The 25,861-nt window shown below is 40.8% G+C and overlaps 3 protein-coding genes and 1 pseudogene across 9 annotated transcripts; 3 read left to right on the top strand and 1 right to left on the bottom strand.

The window, feature by feature from the left end:
* Positions 1-1,980: 1,980 nt before the first annotated feature.
* Positions 1,981-9,154, top strand: LOC120097727 (uncharacterized). Of its 7 annotated transcripts, none has more exons than XR_010059170.1 (3): positions 1,981-5,821; positions 8,707-8,761; positions 8,934-9,154. XR_010059170.1 is itself a non-coding variant. In XM_063276947.1 (2 exons), the coding sequence occupies exon 1, from the start codon at positions 5,310-5,312 to the stop codon at positions 5,718-5,720; it is 411 nt and encodes a 136-aa protein (XP_063133017.1). In that variant the 5' UTR covers positions 1,981-5,309; the 3' UTR covers positions 5,721-5,740; positions 8,707-9,154. The 7 variants fall into 7 exon arrangements, 2 of the variants coding, with proteins under 2 accessions (XP_063133017.1, XP_063133018.1); XR_010059171.1 differs by having other exon boundaries at positions 1,981-5,740; XR_010059167.1 differs by having other exon boundaries at positions 1,981-8,761; positions 8,931-9,154.
* Positions 9,155-11,289: 2,135 nt separating this feature from the next.
* Positions 11,290-12,069, bottom strand: H4f3 (H1.3 linker histone, cluster member). The gene has a single exon (NM_001408608.1). The coding sequence runs from the start codon at positions 12,035-12,037 to the stop codon at positions 11,375-11,377; it is 663 nt and encodes a 220-aa protein (NP_001395537.1). The 5' UTR covers positions 12,038-12,069; the 3' UTR covers positions 11,290-11,374.
* A 3,355-nt stretch (positions 12,070-15,424) lies between these two features.
* H4f3-ps1 (H1.3 linker histone, cluster member, pseudogene 1) lies at positions 15,425-17,000 on the top strand (annotated as a pseudogene).
* A 5,302-nt stretch (positions 17,001-22,302) lies between these two features.
* H2bc12l1 (H2B clustered histone 12 like 1) lies at positions 22,303-22,748 on the top strand. The gene has a single exon (NM_001409090.1). The coding sequence runs from the start codon at positions 22,327-22,329 to the stop codon at positions 22,705-22,707; it is 381 nt and encodes a 126-aa protein (NP_001396019.1). The 5' UTR covers positions 22,303-22,326; the 3' UTR covers positions 22,708-22,748.
* Positions 22,749-25,861: the final 3,113 nt, after the last annotated feature.

Here is a 25,861-nt window from a genome sequence, read left to right on the forward strand (position 1 = left end):
AGAAAACAGGGTAATAGGAAAAGAGGTTTGTGGAGCTCTTTGGAAAGATTCTACTCTTCATTGACAGAATACCAGCAGCCCAGTCCAATAGCAAACACCAGCACCATCCAGCAGAAACCTCAAGGCTCTGTCAAATCAGCATGAATCAACTGAAGCAGTTTCTCTCTATGAAGTCACACTGCAAAAGCATCCTTTCGCTGTTTGTAGGGTTCCATTTATACTCTTTCCAAACACCATTCTTTGTCTCAAGCGTCCAGGCCAGCAAAACTTCACATACCCTGTGATGGTTTGTATATGCTCGACCCAGGGAGTACACTATTAGAAGTGTACAATGTTGTAGGTATGATCTGTTGGAATAGGTGTGTCCCTGTGGATGTGGGCTATAAGACCCTCAGCTTGCTGAAAGCCAGCATTCTGCTATCATCCTTCAGATGAAGATGTAGAACTCTCATCCCTGCCTAATGGTGTCTGCCTGGATGCTACCATGTTCCCACCTTAAGATAACGGACTGAACTTCTAAACCTGTAAAGCGGCTCAAATTAAATGTTGTCCTTTGTAAGACTCATGGTGTCTGTTCACAGCAGTAAAACACTAAGACATGCCCTCTCATGTGTCTGCTTCAACAAAACATACTCTCAAAGAAACTTCCAGAAAAATCACATGACATAACTGAGTTACCAAAGAAATCCAAAATTTCCACTTCACCTGGGCTTCAGTCTTACCATACAGAAGGCTGAAGGAGGAAATAAAGGACCTCCTCGATTACATAATGAAATGTAAGTGCAGAGGCCATCAGGGTTAAGGTGATATCCTGCTCAAAAGAATCAGTTTTGTACTTCATCCTGAAGAACATACACTTGGGAAAAGGATATGACTCCAAAATTTCAGATAATGCCCATCTTGCTGACATTTCATATTTGAAGATATAACTGTTAATGCATGCCCTCGCTGCCACATCTCGTCTTAATAAGCAAATAAATAGGAGCCACCATTTTCCAGGAAAACTGGCATACCAGGTATATTTAAGAGCACTGCCTGAGAGGCACGCATGAATTTCAGATACATATTTCAAACACACACCAACATGGAATTTCATACATTTGGCCACAAACTTTAAGCAAATTGAATGTCCAAGATGCAGATTAGCTTGCTGGGAACAAGAGCTCGAGTCCTGGGTGGACCAGAAACACAATAATAAAAGGATCACTGAAACATGAGAGGAACTAGGCAGATGGTTCAACGATCAAGGGCACTGACTGTTCCTCCAGAGGACTGAGGTAAATTCCCAACAATGACACTGTGGCTAACAGCTGTCCATAACTCCAGTCCCAAGGAATTTGACACCTCCTTTACGCCTCTACTGAGCACTGGATATGACCGGTAAACATACATGCAACCAAAACTATAAGCATTCTGTCTCAGCTCCACCCCACAGTTACCTGGCAATAGCCAGGTATGCCTGACACTATAAGGAGGGCTGTTTGCCCCCTCCTCACTTTCTTGCTCTTGTTCTCTCTTACTCTTCCTCTTCCCTTTTTCCCTCTTTGTCCCTTCTCTCCCCATTCCCATCCCCCCCTCCCCTTCTCTCCACACTCCTCTCTCCTCTCTCCTCTCTCCTCTCTCCTCTCTCCTCTCTCCTCTCTCCTCTCTCCTCTCTCCTCTCTCCTCTCTCCTCTCCTCTCCTCTCTCCTCCCGTCTCCCGTCTCCCCTCTCCCCTCTCCCCTCTCCCCTCTCCCCTCTCCCCTCTCCCCTCTCCCCTCTCTCTCCTCTCTCCTCTATCTCCTCTCTCCTCTATCTCCTCTCTCCTCTCTCCTCTCTCTCTTCCTTACTCTTAACTTTCCTCCCCATGGATAAATTATTCCATATTATACTGTTCTGTTGCTGGTCATGCTGAGGCACCCCCTTCTCCCAGATTCCCATAGAAATAATTCCCTCCCTCTCTCTCTTTTAAAATACAACAAAAACACCCACACATGTAAAATTAAATGTGTTTAATTTTTAAAAAATTAGCAAAAACATGCCACACAATCTCTCTCCTCCCACTCAGCCCATTAAGGTTTGGCCTCTGGGACTCCTGGGTAAAAGCTGTTTGCTCCTGGAGCCCTCCCCTCTCACTTCTGCCCATGCTCTTCATGTTCAATATAAAATGTAAAGTAGCTATAACTGGGAATTTCTAACTTAACATGAGCCTGTATAGGAGCCTATATAGGACTTGAGTGTTTTGGGTACAGTTTTCTGCTGCAATTCACCAAATCTGACCTGGTAAAAGGCCCAAATAAGAAATCTGGACATATTTTTTAGAGCTACATTTAAACACTTAAAAAATAAAAGCAGTTGGTACTGTAGAAATGACACAACACTTAAGATCACTTACTGACTTTCCAGAGGACAGGTTCAGTTTGCTCCCCAATGTGAACTTGCTAGCTAACAACCATCTCCAGTCCCAGTGGGTCTGAGGCCCTCTTCTGGCCTCCAAGACCATTGCACTCATGTGGTGCAATGTATACAGGTGCTAGTAAAACACCCATACACACCATTTAAAAACAGAAAAAGCAAACAAACAAACAAAAAGGAACAATGAAACTGCAGCTGTCAGAAAGTCACATTCACTTGCCCTGTCTCTTCCTGCTTAGAAGCAGGAAACAACACCCCACTTTGAGGCTGCACAGGTTGCATTCCACCTACGAAGGGTGAACATTTACTACAGGTTCCATGGAGTACACATAAAAAACACTATGACCTAATCTGAAATGAACCTTCCCAAGTGTCCAGTTAGGTCTGATGTGGGTCTTAATTTATGAGGGCTCCTAAATCATGTGCTACTCATTCATGTATGTCTTTCTCTTGAGAATCATTGTCACAGTGACCCCAACTGAAAAACTGGAAAATTAGATCATAATGGATTCATTCTTCTACCTCCCCTATGTACTTTTTATACAAGAAAAATATTTAAAAGCATCTCAAAATATCTGGTACTCATTCATCCCCTGTCCCAATGCATGCTTGTTGTCAGATTAGTAAAGTCTCTTCTGACTTTTCTTCCTGACAAAATAGGAAGCTACTTCTTCCCCTGAAGAAAACCCCGCGTAGGTTTCAATCTTAGAAGACACATCACCTTAAGATAAACTGGATCTATACCTCATCGTTACTTGTATAGTTCAACAAAGAAGATAAAAGTTAACATAATTAATATAAATATATAAATATAAAAAATAAATAGATACAAAAATTATGTACGCAATAACCATCTGACTTGGGAAGACCAACTGTATATTGCTATCTATAAACCATTTAGGGCCCTCAGTTAACATCTTGCCAGAAAAAAATAAATGACTTATGGAATTCTGATCGAAGACAGAATACCCAGGCTTCTTGATGAAATCAGCTTTAATGTGAATACACAGTATGTGATGAACTGATGTTCATAAACAAATAACAAGGAATTTAGAAAAACAGAGCCTATTAAATGATTTTTGGTTTGTGTGTTTCTCTCATACATGGGGACCTACAATGTGATTGGGAATTGAAGATTATAAGACAAGGATTGCAAGAATGAGAGGGAGGGAGGAAGGAAAGGGCTCCAGGTGAGATTATTCAGTGTCCCACTTACAAATGACTGAACCGGCCAGCCTATGTATGCAAATTAACCAGTCCCTGTGGCTGTGTCCTGTTTTTTCTCCTAAGGCTAGGGACCTATCCCATAATACAACAACAGTTCTTGGAAAATAAATAAGAATACCAACTGAATTACTTCATTTAGAATGTCAAAATGATTCTGCTGCAGTAAGATATCAAGGAAACCTCAACTATGGTCCACATTTTCATGGTAATCCTACAGACATCCAGTTAAGCCATAGCCAGACAAGCAGAAACTAGAAGACACTTCAACTGTTCAGTTTAAAGCTACTGAATTTTTAAAAACCTGTTATGCAAAATAGATAATTAAGCGGACTAACACTATCTAAATAAAATGTGAACAGAAACAAGTCATAAAATGAAGGAAAGGTTACAGGGGGGAAATGATCTATTATTAAGTAAAAATACTTGTATCACACTTCAGTAATGTATACTCACTTTGGGACTAACATGAACAAGTGCTAGTGGTCATTAGCAAGTTTTTAAACCTTTACATCTCAACTAAATTTACCAATTTAAAGCTCATAAAAGATGTGCTTGAAGGATAGACAGGTCACCCAGCAATATGTTAAGATGCTTGGGAAGTAAAATCGTCTTATATTCACTTTGAACCTGGTAAACTGAAAGGAAAGAACAAGATTCTTCCCATTACTGTGCACCGCAGAAATATGCAAACGAGAAGTCACCAATCTGAACTCTGATTGGACCAAATTTCGAAACCCTGTGAATTTGAAAGAAATGACTATTTTGCAAGGGATACTATAGGTTGCTTGACCACCCCTAGGTTAATTTTGTACCCTGTAGATTCTTTTTATAGTTGCTATTAACCGACCATATTGTAATTTGAAAATAAACTGTCATTGTCCCGTTTGTGCCTGAAAATAAGTAAAGTTCTATAACATGGGCAAGAACAAAGTATTATTTGTCTTGGAGCCTCAGGTCTCCTCAGAAACACAAGACCTTTGTGACCACACAAAGGACCTTCAGAAACGCGCCGCCATCCTTTTCAATGTTTTGGGTAGTTTCTCGCTCTGCTTAAACAAAAAACCAAGTGACCGCACTGAAGTCTCTACAGAGAAATTTAATTTACACTTTAAACACAAACTACACTTGTCATTTCTGTGACACTAACGCGTGGAAAATAATAGGCGCGGAAAGGTTTCCGTAGGTGACCGTAGTTCCGGGAACCTGAGGTGGGAATCAGCCTCGCTCCTGACAGGTTATCGGCGCCAGATGAACTGAATTAGCAATTCCCAGATATGAGAAATACATATATATATGAGAAATAACTATCAGGAAAATGGCCAAGACAGGGAAATGGTTTAACTAAAATTGTGGAGCACTTTGTTCTGGAAACATGCTTTGTGTATAGTAAGTCCGGCTCATAACCGGAAGACGACACAAGAAACGCTCGTCCTTAAAATGTCTCCGGGCTTAAGTGTGTCACAGCCTTTTAGAGACTGATTTAAGGGAGCGGAATTACCACAGGTTATTTACCAATCAAAAGTTGCACTACAAGAGTCAGCCAATCCTAAATCCCTAGATGCACTTCCGCAAATTCCGACGGAAGTCTGAGTTGAGCTGGCCAGGGTCCAATCAGAGCGAAGTATTTCCAGCATAAATAGCAGCGGCGCTAGAGCACAACACCGGAATTTTTCTCTGCCGCATTTGCTATGGCCCGTACCAAGCAAACAGCTCGCAAGTCCACCGGCGGCAAGGCTCCGCGCAAGCAGCTGGCCACCAAGGCCGCCCGCAAGAGCGCCCCGGCCACCGGCGGCGTGAAGAAGCCCCACCGCTACCGTCCCGGCACCGTGGCTCTGCGCGAGATCCGGCGCTACCAGAAGTCGACCGAGCTGCTGATCCGCAAGCTGCCATTCCAGCGCCTGGTGCGCGAGATCGCGCAGGACTTCAAGACCGACCTTCGCTTCCAGAGCTCGGCAGTCATGGCCCTTCAGGAGGCCAGCGAGGCCTACCTTGTGGGTCTGTTTGAGGACACCAACCTATGCGCCATCCACGCCAAGCGTGTGACCATCATGCCCAAGGACATCCAGCTGGCTCGCCGTATCCGCGGTGAAAGAGCTTAAGTAGCATTCTTTCTATATTGGCACGTGATCTGAACTAAAAAAGGCTCTTTTAAGAGCCGCTTCCACTGTCCACAAGAGATGCTGTGGTGCTAGTTTGCAAGGTGTATGGCGGGACCACCCTCTTTCATTCAGCTCCCTTGTCTTTCTTGACCCGGATTAGCAACAGCACTCAGACCAGCTTGAGCTACCAGGGTTTGGGGGCAAGGGCTTTCATTGTGTTTTCCGTCTTAATTTTCTTTCAGGTTTCAGGCCTTAAAGTGACCAGGAAACATTTTAGTTACTCTGGTCACTAAACATTTTGATAGAATGTAGCACAGTTTTCGAAGGCAACAAAGCTTTTACCTTTTGGTTACTTGTTCTGTTTTGATTTTTTTCAAAGACTTTCTCCGTGTCTTCTAATTATACCAACACCTGGGTTACGGGCAGGCAAATCTCTGAACTAACCAACCTGTTGTAGCAAGTTACATTAAAAATAAATCCTAACATTTAAAAAAATCTTTGAAAAGACTTAGAAGGAAGCTCAAGAACTATTTTTTATAGTTTAACCTGGGAAAGAATAGCAAGAAAACTAGTAAATATTGACTGGTATCTAAAGAAGAAAGTGATACTAGGAAGCAAATAACCATGCCCTTTCCCAGAAAGCAAGTTCAGCCATTGCTGAACAGCTGTAAAGAAGGTGGAAGGAATTCAGAGAAAACAGAATCCTGGACTATCAAATTCAAACAGGTTTGGGATTCTGGTCTGTGGCCAATAATGATAGAGGGGGGGAAAAAAGCCATGGTGGTACATGAGTTTAATCTACTCTTCTACTCCTCTGAGACTCCACCCCACCCCCTTGGCCAGCAGAGGGGCAGGCATGGTCTAGATAGAAAGTTCTGGTCAAGCCAGGAGTGCACAGTGTCTCTTGAGAAAAAAAAAGGCGGGGGAAACAGAGAGGAGAAAGAGAAAGGGGGTGAAAATGTTTCCTCTTCGAGTTTAAACTTAGAAAATACAGCAGTAAACATCATCCTAAAGAACCTACTGGAGCATGTAAGTGGATTATCCCATTAAGGCAATAATTTTTTTTCTCAGGTCTTTAAGACATCTTTAGGAAAACGAACTTTTGGGGGGAAAGGGGAACTGGAGGAGTCTCCTAGCAAAATAATAAATAAAAAATATTCTAAACTTTAGGCAAAATAAGAATGCCATGTTTCTACCCAAGGCCAGAGTTAGAAACATTAGAATTCATTCCTCTGGCAAAAGAGAGGTAGATTTCTCCCAGTGAGATTTAAAGAAACCCTGATACCTCCCTCCCTTCCCCCTCCCATCATCAGGGACGATGACTGACTTCAGTTGCTTCTAAACTTAATACCAATCTTGACAACCAATAAAAATAATAGTTGATGTTCAAATGCTTTTAGAATAAAGCATGAAATAATTCAATTAAAATCACAGGTGAATCTTGTAATATATGTGTACCTTTTTAAAACCCAAAACAACCCATAACATAACATTTTAAAATGTCTTTTACTATAACTAAGTTATTTTTATTCTTTATTACTTTATTTCCAACATGTAATAATATAAAAATGAATCTAAAAGTTCAGGCTTTCCAGCTAAAGAGATGCCTCATAGGTTAAGAACATTGACTACTATTACAGAGGTCAAGTTAATTTCCCTGAAACCACATAGTGGCTCACAACCATCTTTAATGGGATCTGATACCCTCTTCTGGTATAAAGACAGTGTACTCATATGCATAAAATGAATAAATAAATTTTCTAAAAAAAAAAAAAAACATGTTCAGTCTTTCACATTGCAGGCTGAAATTTTCATTTGAAAAAAAAATGACATCGTAAACACTTCCAATTTTATGTATTTTCTCCCACATTGAAATTTATGAAAACTAATAACTATATCTAGGCTGCTCATCAGCACATACATACAGGTAGTGCCTACACTCTGATACTTCATCTAAAAGATGAAAATCTATGTAACAGAGTGAGAGATACAGAACGTTGTGTAGTCGTTTCAGGATTACAAGTATAAATTTTCTTTTAAAACCCTAAACTTAATCAGAAGATATGGAAGGTAACATGCCTATAATCCCAAAACTTTGGAAATTGAGGAGAAAGAACCAGAAATTGAAGATTATCCTTAGCTATATATCAAGTTTGAGTCTATCGTGAGTTAAGTAAGAAAGATCTGTCTCAAAATGAGACATTTAATCCCAAGACTGGTAAACAAAAAGCCAACACAGTCTATATCAGGAAGATATATAGATATCTATAGATAGATAGATAGATAGATAGATAGATAGATAGATAGATAGAGATAGAGATACAGAGATAGAGATCGATAGATACATAGATACATAGATAGATAGATAGATAGATAGATAGATAGATAGATAGATCTCCCAGGATATGTAATGATATCCTATCTCAAAATAAAATAATTGTAAGCTTCAACATAATATAATGAGCTAAGTTCAGAAGCAGCTTCAGAAATGAGAGTTCTTACCTTCCACACTCTCCTTTTTACACCTCCTCCCAAAGGAAGGTTTAAAAACAAGAATATCCCTTCCTCAATGTAAGAAAACCAGACCTAACTATTTTTCCCAAAGTAAGCAAAAACTACTAAAACATTCATCTTCACCAACCTCTTTGTCTTGCAGCTAGCAGTAACAATCATGATGATGATGATGAGGAGGAGGAGGAGGAGGATGGTGATTTTTAAAATGCTACAAACCTCCCTTATCCAAAAGCAGATCAAGATGAAGCATTACCACTTAGAGAGTTGTGTCCATACCCGAAAAAAGAATGTAACACAGGGCAAAGAAGTACTGGAAACAAATCTGGCTAGATTTCTGCATACATTATACCAGAAGTAAATTATATACACTCCCTACAGTCATAATTCTACACATTGGTATGTTTTAGGCAGCTGTGTCTCGCACATGCAGAAAATTAAAACAGTGTCTTTTTGTTGTTTTCTTTTTTTCTAGAAATTGAAACTTGAACCTGTGTCTGTAATGTCAAGGTGATATGAAAAGACAGCAGGTAAGGAAGGAATCTAGAGAGTAGTCCTCCACTGCACCTTTGCCCAGCTGATGTACAGGTGGGAAATTCAGGCAGTCTTTGCAGGTTTAGGGTTGCCCCTTGGATCAGATACCAAGACATTTTTCTGATATTTATATTGCTTTTCTCATTATCTTACCTCTTGTTGCAGAAGGATTCAAAAATGTCAAGGCCTGAAGCATTCTACCAGAGCCAGTCATGTGACAACACCTAGACTACAGGCAACTAAGCAAACAAATCATGGGCAGATCATGTATGAATATTCCTTCCCACAAAGTGAAGTTTTACTGTGAATAAAGAATATGCAGTTCCCCTGTAATCATGACCCTATCAGTGTTTTATTACTGAAGAATAAAATGTTTAAATTACCCATGGGCTGGAGTCCAAAGGTTCCTTTGCTATGTAAAACTACAAGATAACTTCATTTGTTAACACATCTTTTGTTATCATGGTATTTTCCATGACATTAACCCTTAATGATGGGTAAGAAAAGAGATGGTCCATAAATAGTCAACAGCTTTTTCTCACAGAAATAGTAGCAAAATGCAAGAAAATTCAAAAATACCATTTTGTTATTTTCCTGCATTTTCTAATCCATCTATACACAGTAATATTGATATTTCCCATATTGATTTTTTCCATTTTTTATGGACTCCCCAAATTTGAAGTGGCATGATTCAGCACATAAAGGGAGATGGCAAATTAAGACCATAGACAAGGTCAGAAAAATATTCAGTGTTCATAAAATTTTAATATATTGATATATTTATTATAAGTCTATAAATCCAATCTAATTCAGTTCATGGGATTTTGGAAATTCAAATACATTGACAAAGTAGAGGGAAACAAGGGAAAGATGAACTTGTATCTGCCTGGGATTAAAGGGCATTAACATGGCAATAGCATTTAAATCAGGTCTTAACCCACTGGAGTTAAGACAGTCCAATTCCTTTCTGTTGTACAGTCAATGAGAATGGCTGTGTTAAAGCTAAACACACATTCTTAAGACAATAACCTTTGAGGTCTTAAAATATTCAGGATGAGAAAAATAGTGACTATGATCATATTTTACCTGTGTTCTTACTGGGCATTCTTTAGCACCATCAGATAATGAACTCCAGCAGCACATAGAAGGAACACTCATAACATGATCTTCATTTGGAGACACAATAACTGCAGAGTATTCTACAAGCATCTGATTACACATACACTTTTGATATCTAGGCACTTCAAAATGTAGAAGGAAGTTACCCATCCTTTAATTTTTAAATGACATGAAAATCAAATTCAGTGCCTATCACTATAGCATTACCTGATCTGGAGTAGGGGTAGAGTGAGGAGTGAATTACACAAGCACTGGCCTGTGAAAGTCAAAATCCATCTTTTAGGAGCCTGTGTTCTTGCATCATATGGATCCCAGGGTTGAACTCAGGTCAAGCTTTAACTACTATCCTCTGAAGGAAATGCTAGATTGAAATGACTCATAAGGATACAATAGACGTGATAGGTTATAGTGTTGCAGTTGTGCTCTGACCTACACACACACACACACACACACACACACACACACACACACACACACGGACTTTTGTACTTTAAATAATGAAATGGAAATAACATTCACCAAATCTGGGTCACCTTCCTTCGGGGTATGTTAGTTTGATCTGTGTTTTTGTTTGTGTGTTTGTTTTGCTCCGTATTGTTTGCCCAAATTTGATAAGTCAAGTCGCAAGCCAAACCTACCAAAATAATTTTCCTTCGAGTTCTCAGTCTACTTACTGGTCTACCCACAAAATAAGGGAGAACAGATAAGCTCAGAACAATGTATGGGGAAGGAAAGTACAGAACTGCCAAAGTTGTTCGATTTCTTTACTAAAACGCAAGCACGTATTAGAAAAGCTTCCACGCTTAAAGTGACATGTGATCAGTCCCTAAAAACTCCGGCTAAACCTTTGGGAAATCGTAGCTCTTGTAATTTCTCTGCCAACACAAAAATTAAAAACATGTCAGCCTCTCACTCTTAGGGCTGAATTCCGTAACTCTGAAGTGAGCAGAGGCGGGAGCAGAGAAAAAAGTGTCAGCCAGCGTCACAGTATAAACCTAAGTCTTAATATCACAATCTCTGATTGGTGCAACGTTTCACAACCGTGACTGAGGGGACGGCTTGATTGGATGATTCTCAAAACAAGTCTGTATACGGGTTGGAAAGGAAAACTTAAAAACTGCAACTAGAGCCTTTAACTATTGCCGGATTTGCTTCCTGAAATGTCCCTGTGCATAGCGCCTAGGCGCCAGAAGTGAGGGCTTCCCAACAAGCTCTGAGCTTAAATATAACAATGTTCACAGCTCAGTACTATTACTTTGGACAGAAGCCAAAATGGAGCGGAAAATGACAACCTACCATAGACTTGAAAAGGTCCAGAATGCTTTTACCCACACCACCCAAAGTGGAGTACAGAATTAGCTGGCCTCAGACCATAGCCGACTGAGGAAACCTATAATAACCTTACCAGAAAAAGCTCAGCTCTTTTGAATGGGATCTGTAGGTGGCTCTGAAAAGAGCCGTTTGAGATTTTCAAAGCAGGACGCGCCACTCTACTTCTTGCGAGGAGCGGCCTTTTTTGCCTTGTTGGCCTTCGGCTTAGAAGCCTTAGGCTTAGTAGCCTTTGCCTTAGGAGCCTTGGCCTTGGCTGGACTCTTGGCTGCCTTCTTGGGCTTAGCTGCCTTCACCTTCTTCGGGCTCTTGGAAACTTTCTTGGCGCCGGCAGTAGCCCCGGGCTTCTTGGCTTTCTTAGGGGTCTTCTTGGTCTTCCTGGGTGTGGCGGAACCGGTAGCCTTTTTGGGCTTCTTGGCTGAGCCCGCAGGCTTCTTTGCCTTGGCCGCCCCTACTTTCTTTGCTTTGGGCTTGGCCTCGCCAGAAGACGCCTTCTTGTTGAGTTTGAAGGAGCCGGAGGCGCCGGTGCCCTTGGTCTGCACCAGAATGCCCTTGCTCACCAGGCTCTTCAGGCCGAGCTTGATGCGGCTGTTGTTCTTCTCCACGTCGTAGCCGGCGGCTGCCAGCGCCTTCTTAAGCGCAGCTAGGGACACGCCGCTGCGCTCCTTGGAAGCAGCCACAGCCTTGGTGATGAGCTCGGACACCGGGGGCCCAGACGCCTTGCGCTTCCCAGCTGCGGAGCTGGTCTTCTTGGCCTTCTTCTTAACAGGTGTCTTCTCCACAGGTGCGGGAGCAGCGGGAGCAGCAGGAGCTGTTTCAGACATGTTTCAAGCCTTACTTGTAAAGCAAAACGTACGCACAGTCAGAGAAGGTTGTTCCTAGTGCTGCAGGCTCTGGGTTTATATAGAGAGTAGCTGCGTGGTGATTGGTTCCCTGCGCCGTGCGCCGTGCGCCGCGCTGCCAGCGAAAGGATCTTCGGCTTTGCCTTGTCGCTGTGTTTGTTGCCCCTCAAAAAAGAATAAAAATATAGGCAATATGGGCACGAAATAATTAGGAACTTGGAGGAATCTGATCCGAGAGCCTATAGGCTACATTCTTGCCTTAATTTGTAGAGCTATATTCAAAATCGGCACCCAGAAACTTCTCTGATTGCCCCAACTCTCTTTCAAACTTGACGAAAATTGGGACAACTTTAAGGTTTTCCTTAAAAATACTATTTCTCTCGCAGTCGTTGGCAAACTTTTGTTCCAGGAGATGGTTCTGCACATTCTTATCCTTTCAGAACTCCGTGGAATAACTTGTTTTCATGGAAATATGTAGGGAAATTTGCGTTTTTCGAGAAAGCAACAACACAGAAGGTCCCAGGGCTATTTACACCAAGCTGTAGGAATTGGCACTAGATGGGAAAGTTGTGGGAGTCGGGGGAATGATTATTGTGGAAATATCGATTGTTTTTTTTTTTTTTAAGGTATCTGAAATACCATTGTGTAATTCCCGTTCGGTTTTCGTGTTTTAGTGGTTTAGCCATTTTCTGGAGGAGAGATGAGTATGTGCCATCCCTCTTATAGATCAACTCAAACCACATGTTTTTAGATTCAGTAAAATAGTGGACACCAACTCCCACATTTACAGAAAAACGATCCGTAGGTTAAAAAAAACAAACAAAAACACAGAAGTTTAGCAACTGGGAGATGAGGAACAGTGAAATATAACATGACTTGACAATTAATTCCGTGTTTAGAGTACACTGTTACACAGCTATATTATACATGGTGTTTTGGGACACTGTGTTATACATCTGTTTCCCCTTGACAATACATATCGTAGCATTCTCTACATGTTTCCTCTTTTTAAATAATTTGAACTTTAATATTAAAAATGTGCAGAATTTGAAGGAAACTCTGCCTTTTAATTTCTATAATAGATGCTGACCTTATTACATATATTAAATATGTATTACAGTCTTTCACAAGCAAAACAGATAGTGGCTTGTATCCACAGAAGGACTTAAAACATTGCAGAGTCAGTTTATCATTATGATAACTACAGCAAGAACACCGTTCCTGAAAACGTGATCAACAGTGGGACTACAAACTTGAACCATAGGCTTCACTCATTTCCACTTCTTACTTTGGAGGCTAATATCACAAATGTGATTTTGATCTTGACTCCAAAGTATAATTACATCCTGAAAAACAGCAGGTTATTTTCTGTAGTAAAGCTTACACTATTTTTGTAGAATTAAAAACAGGTGATAGAATTCCTAAGACATGTGATAGCCATGAAACTTATGGCTTTGTCCTCTTCTCTCAATTTTGTGATAGATAAGCACATCCACACAAATGCACACCATTACCATAGTAACAACCAAGAGATAACAGTCTCATGAGTTATTCTACAGGACATGTTCTTGGGCATTCTAATGCCTAGAGACTTTCAAATCTACAGGAAGGAGTGGTTGTATAACATAAAAATCATCATGGTCGTGGTGGTTCATGCCTTTAATCCAAGTACCTGGAAGGCAGAAGCAGGTGGCTATCTGAAATTAAGGCCAGTCTACAGACCAAGTTCCAGGACAGCTATGGCTACCCGAAGAAACCAAACCCTGTTTCAGAAGGAAAGTAAGAATACTAAGAAGATAGGTAGCAAGAAAAGAAATGTCGAAGGGGACAAAGACAAATTTAGTTAAGGCAAATGTGCTCCAAAGGACTATGAGAAGTTAGAGTTAGCAACTTTATAACCCTTCCTGTTGACATTACATGAAGATACTGGCAACTTAAAACTCACATCCAAGTACAAACAGTCTGTATTAATTTCATTTTCTAAACCGGGCACTTTTAAATATTTAAATCCCCCCTCCCCTGCTTTCTCTCTCCCCTCTGTAATATCATTTAATTGTGTGTGGAAGCTGAATAGCATCTTGGATACTTGAAGAGTATTCTAAGTCCTCCCTGTTTTTAGAAAGGCCCATTCTCCAGTGTGCAATTCATTCCCAACCACAGTGTACACAACTGAAACTGTGGTTAACAAGTTTCAGGACAAGAACAATGCAACTGGAATATGGCTGCTTCACCAGGATACCAGGCAGCAGCTAGGAATATGCTGAGCTGATGTCACATCACACACACACACCCCCCCCCCCCGCCTGAATTTAGTTTCCTCCTAAGTGGCCTTTGAGTTCCTTAGGTGGGTAGAGGAATCAATCCACTGTGCTATTTAAACCCACTCTTTCCACACTAGTTTTGCCATTCTGCTATTTAAGGCGAATGGGGTGGAAGACTGGTGAGTTCCTGGAAAGAAGCATAGGAGAACTCAATGGGTTCATTGGGATGAGCCAAATCCTATGCACAGCCTGAGTACTTGGAAGTTACTTTTAATAATTTTTCTCTACCATTATCATTGAAACGTCTTACACAAGCAGTAGCCAAAGCACTTCTTCAGGATGACCTCTATCTAGACAAGGATGGGGCTCAAAGCAGTTGAAACTAAAAAGGTGGATAGCAAGGCCATGAGACAAAGAATCCTCCCCAGCAACAATAGCGTTTAGTAAGATTAGATCTCCAACCCCAAGCAAGTCTCCATCTTCCAGTTCAAACAGCATCTTATAAGATGGGAAACTGTATATTCAATTAATACTAGCTTCCTCTGCAGAAATTTGAAAATGGAGCTGTATGCAGGCCTCTGAGAAATGCAAAGCGCTTCATAACAAATGAGATTTAATAATGCTTGCAAAATTTTAGACTTTACATATATAAATGTTCCAATTAAAGGTAATCGTGCTGTACTATACCCGGTTTTGTAGATAATTGTATGGTTACAACATCCTTTTTACATATGATGAGTGGCTAGGAGAGTTATAAATTATAGACTGTCAGAACCCACAAGTACGCTCCTTAAGGACACAAACTAGTGACTAAGAACTCAAAGAGAAGAGTGGCAAACTCATATTCCCCTCACCACAGCGCCTGTGCCTTCCACCAGGCAATCGGAGTCAGCCAGTGAGGTAGAGAAACAGATACAGAAACACCTTCCCGCCCGCGCCTTTTCAGTCCTCTAAAAGGTCTGCTATCGTCAGATAGATAGATAGATAGATAGATAGATAGATAGATAGATAGATAGATAGATAGACAGACAGATAGACAGACAGACAGATCGATCGATCTCAACTGCAGAGGGCGCTTGACGAACTTCAACGTTTAGTGTTCTTAACCATGTCTGGTCGCGGAAAGGGTGGGGCAAGGGTCTGGGCAAAGGGGGCGCTAAGCGCCACCGCAAAGTCCTGCGCGACAACATACAGGGCATCACTAAGCCCGCCATCCGCCGCCTGGCCCGGAGCGGAGGAGTGAAGCGCATCTCCGGCCTCATCTACGAGGAGACCCGCGGTGTGCTGAAGGTGTTCCTGGAGAACGTGATCGGTGACGCCGTCACCTACACGGAGCACGCCAAGCGCAAGACCGTCACTGCCATGGATGTGGTCTACGCTCTCAAACGCCAGGGCCACACGCTCTACGGCTTCGGCGGCTAAGCTAAACAGATTTTAACTTTGTGTAAAGGCCCTTTTTAGGGCCACCCACTTTATCATAAAGAGCTGCTTGCATTTCTCAATCTTCCCTTCTCTTAACGGTCCCTAAAGTTCAAAATGGCGGCGGAGACAGAAGACTCAGGTGGTTAAGAGCTAGATTCTGGGAATGCTTACCCAGTACAACATCAATTCCAGGCAAGCTCTACTGCTCTTTCCCCCAGTACTTCTGCTGAGATTTACTCCCTTAAAACTATAAAAATGGGAAGGATTCTTTTGAAGATATGATAAAGAGCTGTTGTTTTGCTAACCTGTATCCTTTCCCCTGTGTCCTTGATAAAACCTTTGGTTTCCTTGCTGGGCTGAAGGTCAATTGAGGCTGCCAGGTACCCTTGACAACGTTGCTCCAGAGTGAAAATTCTCGTTTTCAGCAAATAGACTTACTCATAATTTCTAGTTGTTACTAATCAACTTAGCCTTGTTAACCCTGTTGTGAGCCAAGCTTTCCACATTGAGATGGATTCAACTACTAAATGACTTGACTGCTCCCAACTTTACAACTCTTGCTACTCATGAGTTCTCAAACCACCCCAGCGGTCAAACTGATGGTCCGAAAGCACACTAGTGATCCTGTTTGCTACTCCTAACTTAGCAATGTCAAGATGGCCTGCTTACTGGCACATATCCTGTTTTTCACATTCTTCTGTTTGCTTTCTGGGTCCTATTCAAACTATAGTAATGATGAGTTATCCATCCTCTATGATAAATGTACACATGCAAGTCCTTCTGCAGGGGGTTAGGGTATACTGCCATCATTCATTCACCCTTTTCATCAATACATCAGAGTAACCACAGAGGCCTTACATGGTGCCTGTGTTCTAAGTATCTTAAGTTACCCTGCAGTGTTTTTTAAGCAACTTAAAAAATTGTTTTCATCTCATTTGTACAAAGATAAAATTGTCTTAACTGATCATCCTGTATCTAAAAAAATAAAACCCAAACTCCTGTATTTTATCTGACATCTGTCTTACTTCCAAGACTTCATCCTTAACCCTAAATTATACTCCTGACTAATCTGAACAACAAATTTTTTTTTCCAAATGAAATTGCCATCCGTACACATGAGGTTTGTCTGCTATCATAAAAACGTAAAGTCTTTTTCAACCTGAACCTTTCTATCTGGCCCAAGTACTGCCAGTGCCAATTATAGAACCTAACAACACAGTAGTTACTCAGGACAAATAAAATTAAAAGCTATAAACACAAAACTGGCTTCCCTCTATATATCTCTGGCCTCCAATATAACAATTAGATTTTGACGAAGTATTTGATCAAGAATACCCATGTAGAGGGATTGGGGATTTAGCTTAGTCGTAGAGCGCTTGCCTAGCAAGCGCAAGGCCCTAGGTTCGGTCCCCAGCTCCAAAAAAAAAAAAAAAAAAAAGAAAAGAAAAAGAAAAAGAAAAAGAAAAGAATACCCATGTAGTATAACAGTTACATAGAAAACCTTAGCTTTGAAGAAAAACACTTTTTAAATCCTTTCAGCCTAGTAGAGTTTAAATATAATCTGTAAACAATTCACCATCTAATCAGACTGACTAGAAAGAGCTTTCTCTGAGAAAATCTCAGCTTCAATTCTAAGCAGCAAGCTGACCCCCAAAGCCCTTGCTCTCTGTCTGAAGCTTTTGTCTATGAGTCCACATTCTAGACATAACATCCACTTTTATGTTTGATAACATCAATATTCTTATTTATAAATTCTGTACAGTGTGATGAAACTCAGTTTATTCCCCATGAGCCTGAACAAGGGGACAGTATAAGAAGAAAATCTGACAGGATTAAGTATACTTAGTTTACTCTGGGTCTAATAAGTCAAACGGGTCAAGCAGGCAAGATGAAATGATGGTCGCTGTCATCTGTTCTGTGTGTCAGTGTCTTAAGAGTCTAGCATCTATGTGTTTGAACTTGGTAAGCAGCAACTGTGACACTTCTGGGTCATTTCTACATTTGGCATAAAATTAATGATACTGTTAGATGCTAAGGTTTATTTAGTATGGCAAGCATTAGTTTACAATGGTACCTAACTCAAAAGCAAGTAGCAAATTGGCTCTCAGGCCAAGCTTGCAGCTTGCAGTTTGTTTGTTGCTTGGTGTGTTTTGGGGTTTTTTTTGTTTTTTTTTTTTTTGTTTTTTTGTTTTTTTGGTTTTTTTTTTTTTTTTTTTTTTTGGTTTTTTGTGTGGGGGGGGGGGGTTGCTGTTGTTCCCGTTAATTTTTATTTTAATGTACTCAGCCAAAACAGCAAATAATTGGTTTTTGTTAAAAAGCAAAACAACAGAATAGTTTTTAATGATACAGAATCAAGGTCTCTGCCTGCCTGCTGCAAATCTGTTATTAGCTACAAAAGGCAATTCCATTTTAGCCAATTACACATCGGTATTACATTGTTACATGATACTTTATTTACTACACACAAATAATAAAACCTAGCTATTCCTCACCATAACATCTAACTTAATCCTGTTATCATTTATGTGCTCTACACTTGTTTATAATAAATTCTCCTTGTTCAATACTGCTGGGCCTGCTTGCCACCCTTACATCCCTGTTCTCCCTCTCTATAGTATATAGTACAGTATATTATAGCATAGTATAGCACAGTACAGTATTGTTTGCTGACCCTTGTTATATCTTAATCTGGCATCTTTGCTGACCTTTGCTAATGTTGTCTGAAATACCGTTTATAGATCCACCCACTCCAGCTCATGCCTTGGAGCAGCAAATGATGAAGCTTCTAACGTCTCCCAAAGGTAGACCTTTTATACTTATGCGCTCAAAGGATCTCTCTCTCTCTCTCTCTCTCTCTCTCTCTCTCTCTCTCTCTCTTTCTCTCCCCCCTCTCTCCTCCCTCATTATTGCTCTAAAGAGTTTCTAACACACAATTTGGTCATTCTTTTAAGACGCCTCAAATTTTTTAATAAAAATAATGAATAAATTCAAATATGTAAATGTATCATCTACCATCTAACTACTGAAAAGGGGTGCATGCACATGCTCCCATGTGTGACTTACTGGTCTAAATCATTTGAAAGTAAATTTCAGACAGTCGTCATGAAACTTTGCCCCTGAATACTTGAACATGAACCTCCCAAGAAAAAGGGAATTTTCCCTATAATCTTCACAGATGACTGAAAAAATAAGACTTAAAAAAAAAAAATTACATGCTATCCAATTCACATCTCTTTTCTCTGTTAAAATCTTACTATTCTTTAGAGCCAGAATCCAATTAACTATTTGATCTGGTTACTATATTGTTTAAGTCTGTTTTAAACTTGAACTATATGCCACACAGATACTATTTCTTTTTTTAAAGACAAGGTCTCTCTCAACTGGCCATTTTGTTAAAAGTTCACCTTGAACTGATTCCTGTTTCCACCTCCCAACTTCTAGAATTATAGACATATACCACCATGAATGATCCCAATATACATGGCTGAAGAAGTAAGCTAGTATAACTCTCTGCCAACTGAGCTAGAACCCTAACCTCACTTCTTTTAATGACAAGGTTTTTTAAAGAAACAAGTGTCACGTAGAACATTTCATGTCCTGGATACTACTATCTGTTCCTCTTAAGCTGATATTTAACAGGTTTCTTTATTTACAGTAAATTATCAGATTGAAAACGGTGAGGATCAATATTTTTCTTGTTTCTTTGTAAACTGTTTTTTCTCTGTAGCTCTGGCTGGCCTTTAACTAAACCCATTGACTATGCTGACCTGAACTAAGATTTGCTTGCCTCTCTCTCTCTGCCTCTGCTATCCAAATGCTGGGCCTAAAGCTGAGTGCCACCAAACTGGACAAGGTTATATTTCTAATAAAGTGGCGTTAGGTTACCATCTGAACAAAAGGGAAGAAAGTTATATTTGACAGTCTCAATAGCAAAGACTGGGAGTACTTAATATACGCAAGTATAGTTAGTACCCTAAAGACATCCCAGTGCATAGGAAGTCTAAGGAACATCACTACGGAATGAAACAAGGCTGCTCAAGTAAGACCCTGTTAGCAAAAACAAAACAAAATTTAAAAAAGGGTTAAATGATTAACTACCTCTAATTGTTGATAAAGTAGATGTAAGCAGAAACACTAACAAAACCCTCATTTCTTTAACAAGTCACCCTTAGGTCACACTAGAAGTGAGGTGTAAATTCTTAAAAGTGCGCAGCCCTGAAAAGACTCTTTTTGCAGATACTGGCCTCAAAACCTACAGCTCATCTCCAGAGCTTGGACCACTTCCATGACTTTGACAATCTGGTACTCTGTATGCTATCCAGAAACTCACCCTGTTCATCTCCTAGTACGAAGGACCTTAGTTATGAGCTTAGTGATACACTGGATGTTGTCTCATCTCCCTTGCCCAGGCCTTTCCCGCCCTAGCCCAGACCAGACCTGTAGTACAAAAGGAAAACTCACTATGCTGTTACTTAGGACTAACCCCTCGGATAACTTTGTGGACCTTATTCAAAACAGGCAATAAAATGAGGAAAAGCACTCTCTCCCTCTTGTCCACGGATGAAAGTAACTAAGTTTATTTAGGCACATCATGTGAAAAAACCCTTGGATTATAGGCCTGTTTAACGAATCTTTAAATGCAGCTACTCTGATTACTTGCCGTACTTAGCCTTACTTAAAGACAGATGTAGGCAGATTAATTTGTAACAGTGGAAAGAAACAGCTGACTCAGCTTCGTAAAACAAGAGTTGCTTAGCGCTTGGAGACTTGGTACAAGCTTGTTAAGCCTCAATCTATAAAACAGACGACCAAGTAGAGCAGAGCAAGACAAGGCAGGGACGGGGAAAAGCAGTTTTAATAAGGAACATTACACTTTTACCACGAGGACAGATACAAGTTGTGTACGGAAAAGAGACTAGTAAACGGGGATGGCAGGGGTTATTAAACACCTTTACTCATGGTGTCAGTTATGGAACAGCACTTTTCATAGAAATGTGTGGGTGGCTCTGAAAAGAGCCTTTGGGTTTGTGGCTTTTCGTACAAAATTAAGCTCTCTCGCCACGAATACGGCGAGCCAGCTGGATGTCCTTGGGCATGATGGTCACACGCTTGGCGTGGATGGCGCACAGGTTGGTGTCCTCAAACAGACCCACAAGGTAGGCCTCGCTCGCTTCCTGTAGGGCCATGACGGCCGAACTCTGGAAGCGCAGGTCGGTCTTGAAGTCCTGAGCGATCTCGCGCACCAGGCGCTGGAACGGCAGCTTGCGGATCAGCAGCTCGGTGGACTTCTGGTAGCGCCGGATCTCGCGCAGAGCCACGGTGCCGGGACGGTAGCGATGGGGCTTCTTCACGCCGCCGGTAGCCGGGGCGCTTTTACGAGCGGCCTTAGTAGCCAGCTGCTTTCGCGGGGCCTTGCCGCCGGTAGACTTGCGAGCGGTCTGCTTAGTACGAGCCATAGCAGCCAAGAGATAAGCAACATGAAAGAAGGGTTGTGGGATTGTATTTATAGAGGCTAGACATTCCTGATTGGTTGAAATCTTCAAATGCTCCTATACGGAAGTACTCTGTAATTGGATAACAGCTCTCAACTTTAAATTTGTGACCAATAGAAATCTACTTTATTATCTCGCTCACTCTTTTTTGTTGAATATAGCTTTCTCCAGACATTGTTGCCCTTAAGTACTTTAATTGTTACATTTTGCTTTAGAAAACCTAATAAGAGATACTATGTAGATTTCGGCGATTCCAGAGTGGTTCCAAGTGTTACTTTTTGAATTTGGTTACCCGAACTGAGTTTTTTTCTTTTTCCTTAAATTATATTTGAGATGAAAGGGAGCAGTTTACTGTCCGGATCAAAATGAAATCGAACAAGCACGCACAACTTTGTATAACTTTTAATGAGTTCATGAGTTTTACAAATGTCTTAGCATGAGTAAACCTAGTTATCTTCAGAAAAACATTAGCATGATTTCTAGTAAATTTATACAAGGTTCATTTAAATTGCACTATTGTCGCAGCGCGTCAGTAGCTGTGAGGATTCTTGGGCCAAATGAAAAGCATGTCCACTTTAATCCGGACTGTACAATAATTCCAGAAGTTCGCACTATTGTATGTGATGTCTTCCATATGAGTCCTTCATAGACTACAGGAAATCACCCTTACATGAATCTAGAATTTACATATCAATTTTATGTTTAGGGGGACAGAATTTATTGATACTACTGACAAAATAACTTTTAAAAGTAAAAACTTTTCCTTTAGCACAGTATCCACATGTCAACTTTTTCCTAAAAAATTTTATTTCGTTGTTTTCAGAATATGACGCCCTTACCTAAACTTAGCCAATCAAAAGAAAGAAAGATGAGACTTCATTTGAATAGATCCTCTGTAACTTCGGTCCGCCTCTCCTTCAGGATATACATCCAATTAACCGGTGAGCGAATGTGCTTCCTTTCATTGGACAGTTAGTGCATGACGTCTGCAGACTCTCTGACAAGAACAGTCACAGCTTTGTTTAAATAACAGGAAGAACCCGAGAACTCCCAACAACTCTTTCTGTTCCTTCTTGGTGTTCACACTCTGTTGACGATGCCTGAGCCTGCCAAGTCCGCCCCCGCCCCGAAGAAGGGCTCCAAGAAGGCCGTTACCAAGGCCCAGAAGAAGGACGGCAAGAAGCGCAAGCGCAGCCGCAAGGAGAGCTACTCGGTGTACGTGTACAAGGTGCTGAAGCAAGTGCACCCGGATACCGGAATCTCTTCCAAGGCCATGGGCATCATGAACTCGTTCGTGAACGACATCTTCGAGCGCATCGCGGGAGAGGCGTCGCGCCTGGCGCATTACAACAAGCGCTCGACCATCACGTCCCGGGAGATCCAGACGGCCGTGCGCCTGCTGCTGCCCGGGGAGCTGGCCAAGCACGCGGTGTCCGAGGGCACCAAGGCGGTCACCAAGTACACCAGCTCCAAGTGAGCTCACAACAGATCCAAAGGCTCTTTTCAGAGCCACTAAGATTTCAAAATTGAAGCTTTAATACTGATTTATTATTCAAAGGGGTATAGCTGACTTTATCTGCGTGATTATGTGTACAATTCTTAAAAGGTTAAGTTAATCACAGAAGAGACATTTCCCGTCACCGGTGTATTCTGTGTGGTCTACTTAAATATGTTTTGAACTAAGCACAAGGATCCTAAGAACCCTGTCATACCTGGGTCCGGGATTTGAGTCTCAAGACCAAACATCCAGTGGTTCAGTTACCCAGTACAAAGGAAGTCTATGATTTGCCAAATAGCCTTTAGTGAAGTGTCTAACTGAAACTCCAAATAGCCTGGGTATGGTGTTTTTGTTTAGGGATTAAGTGAGTACAACTTAGAACAGGAGAATCATGAACCAGATTTTAGGGCCACTTTTAAAAGCTGTGTAAGTGCATGCAACTTGCACTTATTTTTGTTTATATAAATATCTTTACTGAGGTTTAAGTGTACATGCCATGTGGCTTCATTTTGGGATGACCAGACAACATGTTTCATAAGATGTATATGATAATCAAGATTTATAAATTCCTAAGGTCCACTCATTTTCACTAATTTGTCTAGCTTGTTTGCCTTTTAAGTTTTAGCCATTTATATAATGAACTAAGAAATACAAAAAGACTACAATGGCCTACAGTGGCACACTATAAAAGAATTAGTAAAATTGTAATTCCCTCTGTGGACTGTATGTATGATTAAAGGTTTTATTTTGATACTGGAAGAGTGTCAATACTAAATTGTGATTTTTATTTATTTATTTATTTTTGGAATAAACCTAAAGTCTTGGTTTTATGAAATCTGCTACATCATTGTAAACTCTTAAGGATAAGATGGTACGACGTAACTTAGAATTGATCAAAGCCTTTAATGTGTTCAGAACTATACTTGCTAAGTACTAATGCAATTAATTACAGGAATAGCTTTATTTAGCCTCCTGTATTTGTTTTCAAAGTTAAGCCTAAAACAAGTAACTAAAAGCAAGCAAAGTTTGACTATTTAGATACACTTTATATAGGTACTCTTCAAAAACTTCAAAGATGTCTAGAATATAGCATTTAAGGGTTTTTAATAAAAAATGCCTTTCATGATAGACACATCAGTTCCTGGCAGTACCCCTAATCAACTCCAAAGATAATGGATACAGAAGAATTTCTATCTGTAGCTTGTTTTAAATGTGGCAAAGCTGACCAATGAGCAAAACCTAACCTGTACATCAACTGCTGACAGTACACTGTCCAAACTGTGGACTAACAGGGCACTGGGGAATTGATTGCTTCAATCTGCTAGGCAACAGGAAAACTCCGTTGGATCTTCTGGGTCAAAACTCTTGCTGCTCTTCACCTACCACAAAGGAACCTAGGGTTCCAGGTATCAGATAGGTCTCTGTTATTTTTAATAGACTCGGAAGCTGTTTGATCTGTACTTCTAGTTCACCCTTCTGGGGTCTCTGATGGGGCTGACACTAGCTATACTAGTGAAAACTTTGTCAGCAACCAATGATTCAGCTGCCTTCTCCATTCTCTCCATGTGTAACAATCAGGCCTCGGGCCTCACTCCCCTATAGCTGCTACTATCTCGGTCTAGATACAGTTTACCCTGTTACCAGACTGAGAAAAGAGATAAACTTACAAAACAGATTTCATTTAAAGGAACCCACTTCTCAGGGGCTACTTCCAGTAAACCTGTGGCTTGTGGTAAATAATTGCATAGGAAAAATGTGTAAAGTTTATGTAAGGTCTGAGGATATGAAAGCTTACTTTGGAAGAGTCTAAGAAATTGTTTTAGGGTCTAAGGAGGTGTTTTAAGGTATGTACATTCAAGCTATAACTTGTTAGTAAATGCAAGTTATAAAGGTTGAAACTTAAATGGTGATAAAGAAAGTGATTTAAGGTATATAAATATACTGAAAAATGCTTTAGATTTCTTTGCCTCACTAGGCTACTAAAAGACTTCAAAAATTCAGTTTTAACATTAGTCCGTGGAATTCTGATAAACTATTCTAGTCTAGCTATGGCAAAGCACTAGTCACAAGCTCAAAGTTTAAATTTCCCTTGGTTGTCTTTTAAGTATAGACTTAAAGGTACTTGCGCTAAAAATGTCTCTGATTTGTATACTCTTCTGGAGAGAGGGAAGAAGTTGCACTTTCACAGTCTGTATTCATCCTGAAATAAAGAGCAAGTGAGCTTTTCTTCCCTCTGCTCAAATAAAGGGTCTCTCCCTGAGCTCTCCTTAAATCTCCCACTGTGATGCAAAGAGGTGAGTTTACTTCCTTTTCTACAATGTGGGTTTCAGCACAGATTACAAACAATGATAATGCTAGCATGTCTAAGATTTATCTCTTTGTAAACCCTTTAAGATCTAGGGAATCAACTTGAATCCACCTTTCATGAGTCAAATGGACTCCAGATAAGTACCCCATCAGTCAACAGTTTAAGATCCCCCACCTTTTGCCTATTTCTGAGGGTGGGTTCCTTCCCCACTTCCCTGGTCTTGGGACTCCCCTCATCCAACTACCAGAACCCTGAGCCTAAAAGTTTCAAATGTACACCTAAGGACAAAAAAGGTTTTGCCCTGGATTTCTTAGCTTTATCTTCAACTCCATAGACACAGATATAGATATGTTTCAGTATCCTACCAAGCTCTGGTGTTGCCTCAAAATCTGCGTCCTGAACAGCTTTAAAGTGGCTATCCCTAGATGATTCAGTCTGTTTCAAATAGGCCTGTACATTCTTAGCTTCAGAGGTCCCACAGAGCCTGGACAGTGAGTGAAACAACCAGGTCTCCTAGCACATGGCCAGCATCCTGGTTTTCTTGAGTCCGCAAAGGTGTTGTTGCCCCCAGACAGCAGAAAGCAGTCTAAAGAATGCAATCCCATCTTCCTACTTCACCATCATCCCTCCCTAGTTCCTCACTTTTACAATAAACAAAAAGGGAAAAGAATGACCAGGCATTCCCACTGGCCTGCCCTTGGGGACCTAGGAGCACCTTAATTCATCACCTGCCACTGCCAGGTATGCCAGGTGTGCTAGGTATTGTGGATAAAAGGGCCACCAACCACCCCATCTCTCTGTCATCTTGTGTGTGACTCTTTGATC

This window comes from Rattus norvegicus, chromosome 17, assembly GCF_036323735.1.
Source record: "Rattus norvegicus strain BN/NHsdMcwi chromosome 17, GRCr8, whole genome shotgun sequence".
NCBI lineage: Eukaryota > Metazoa > Chordata > Mammalia > Rodentia > Muridae > Rattus > Rattus norvegicus.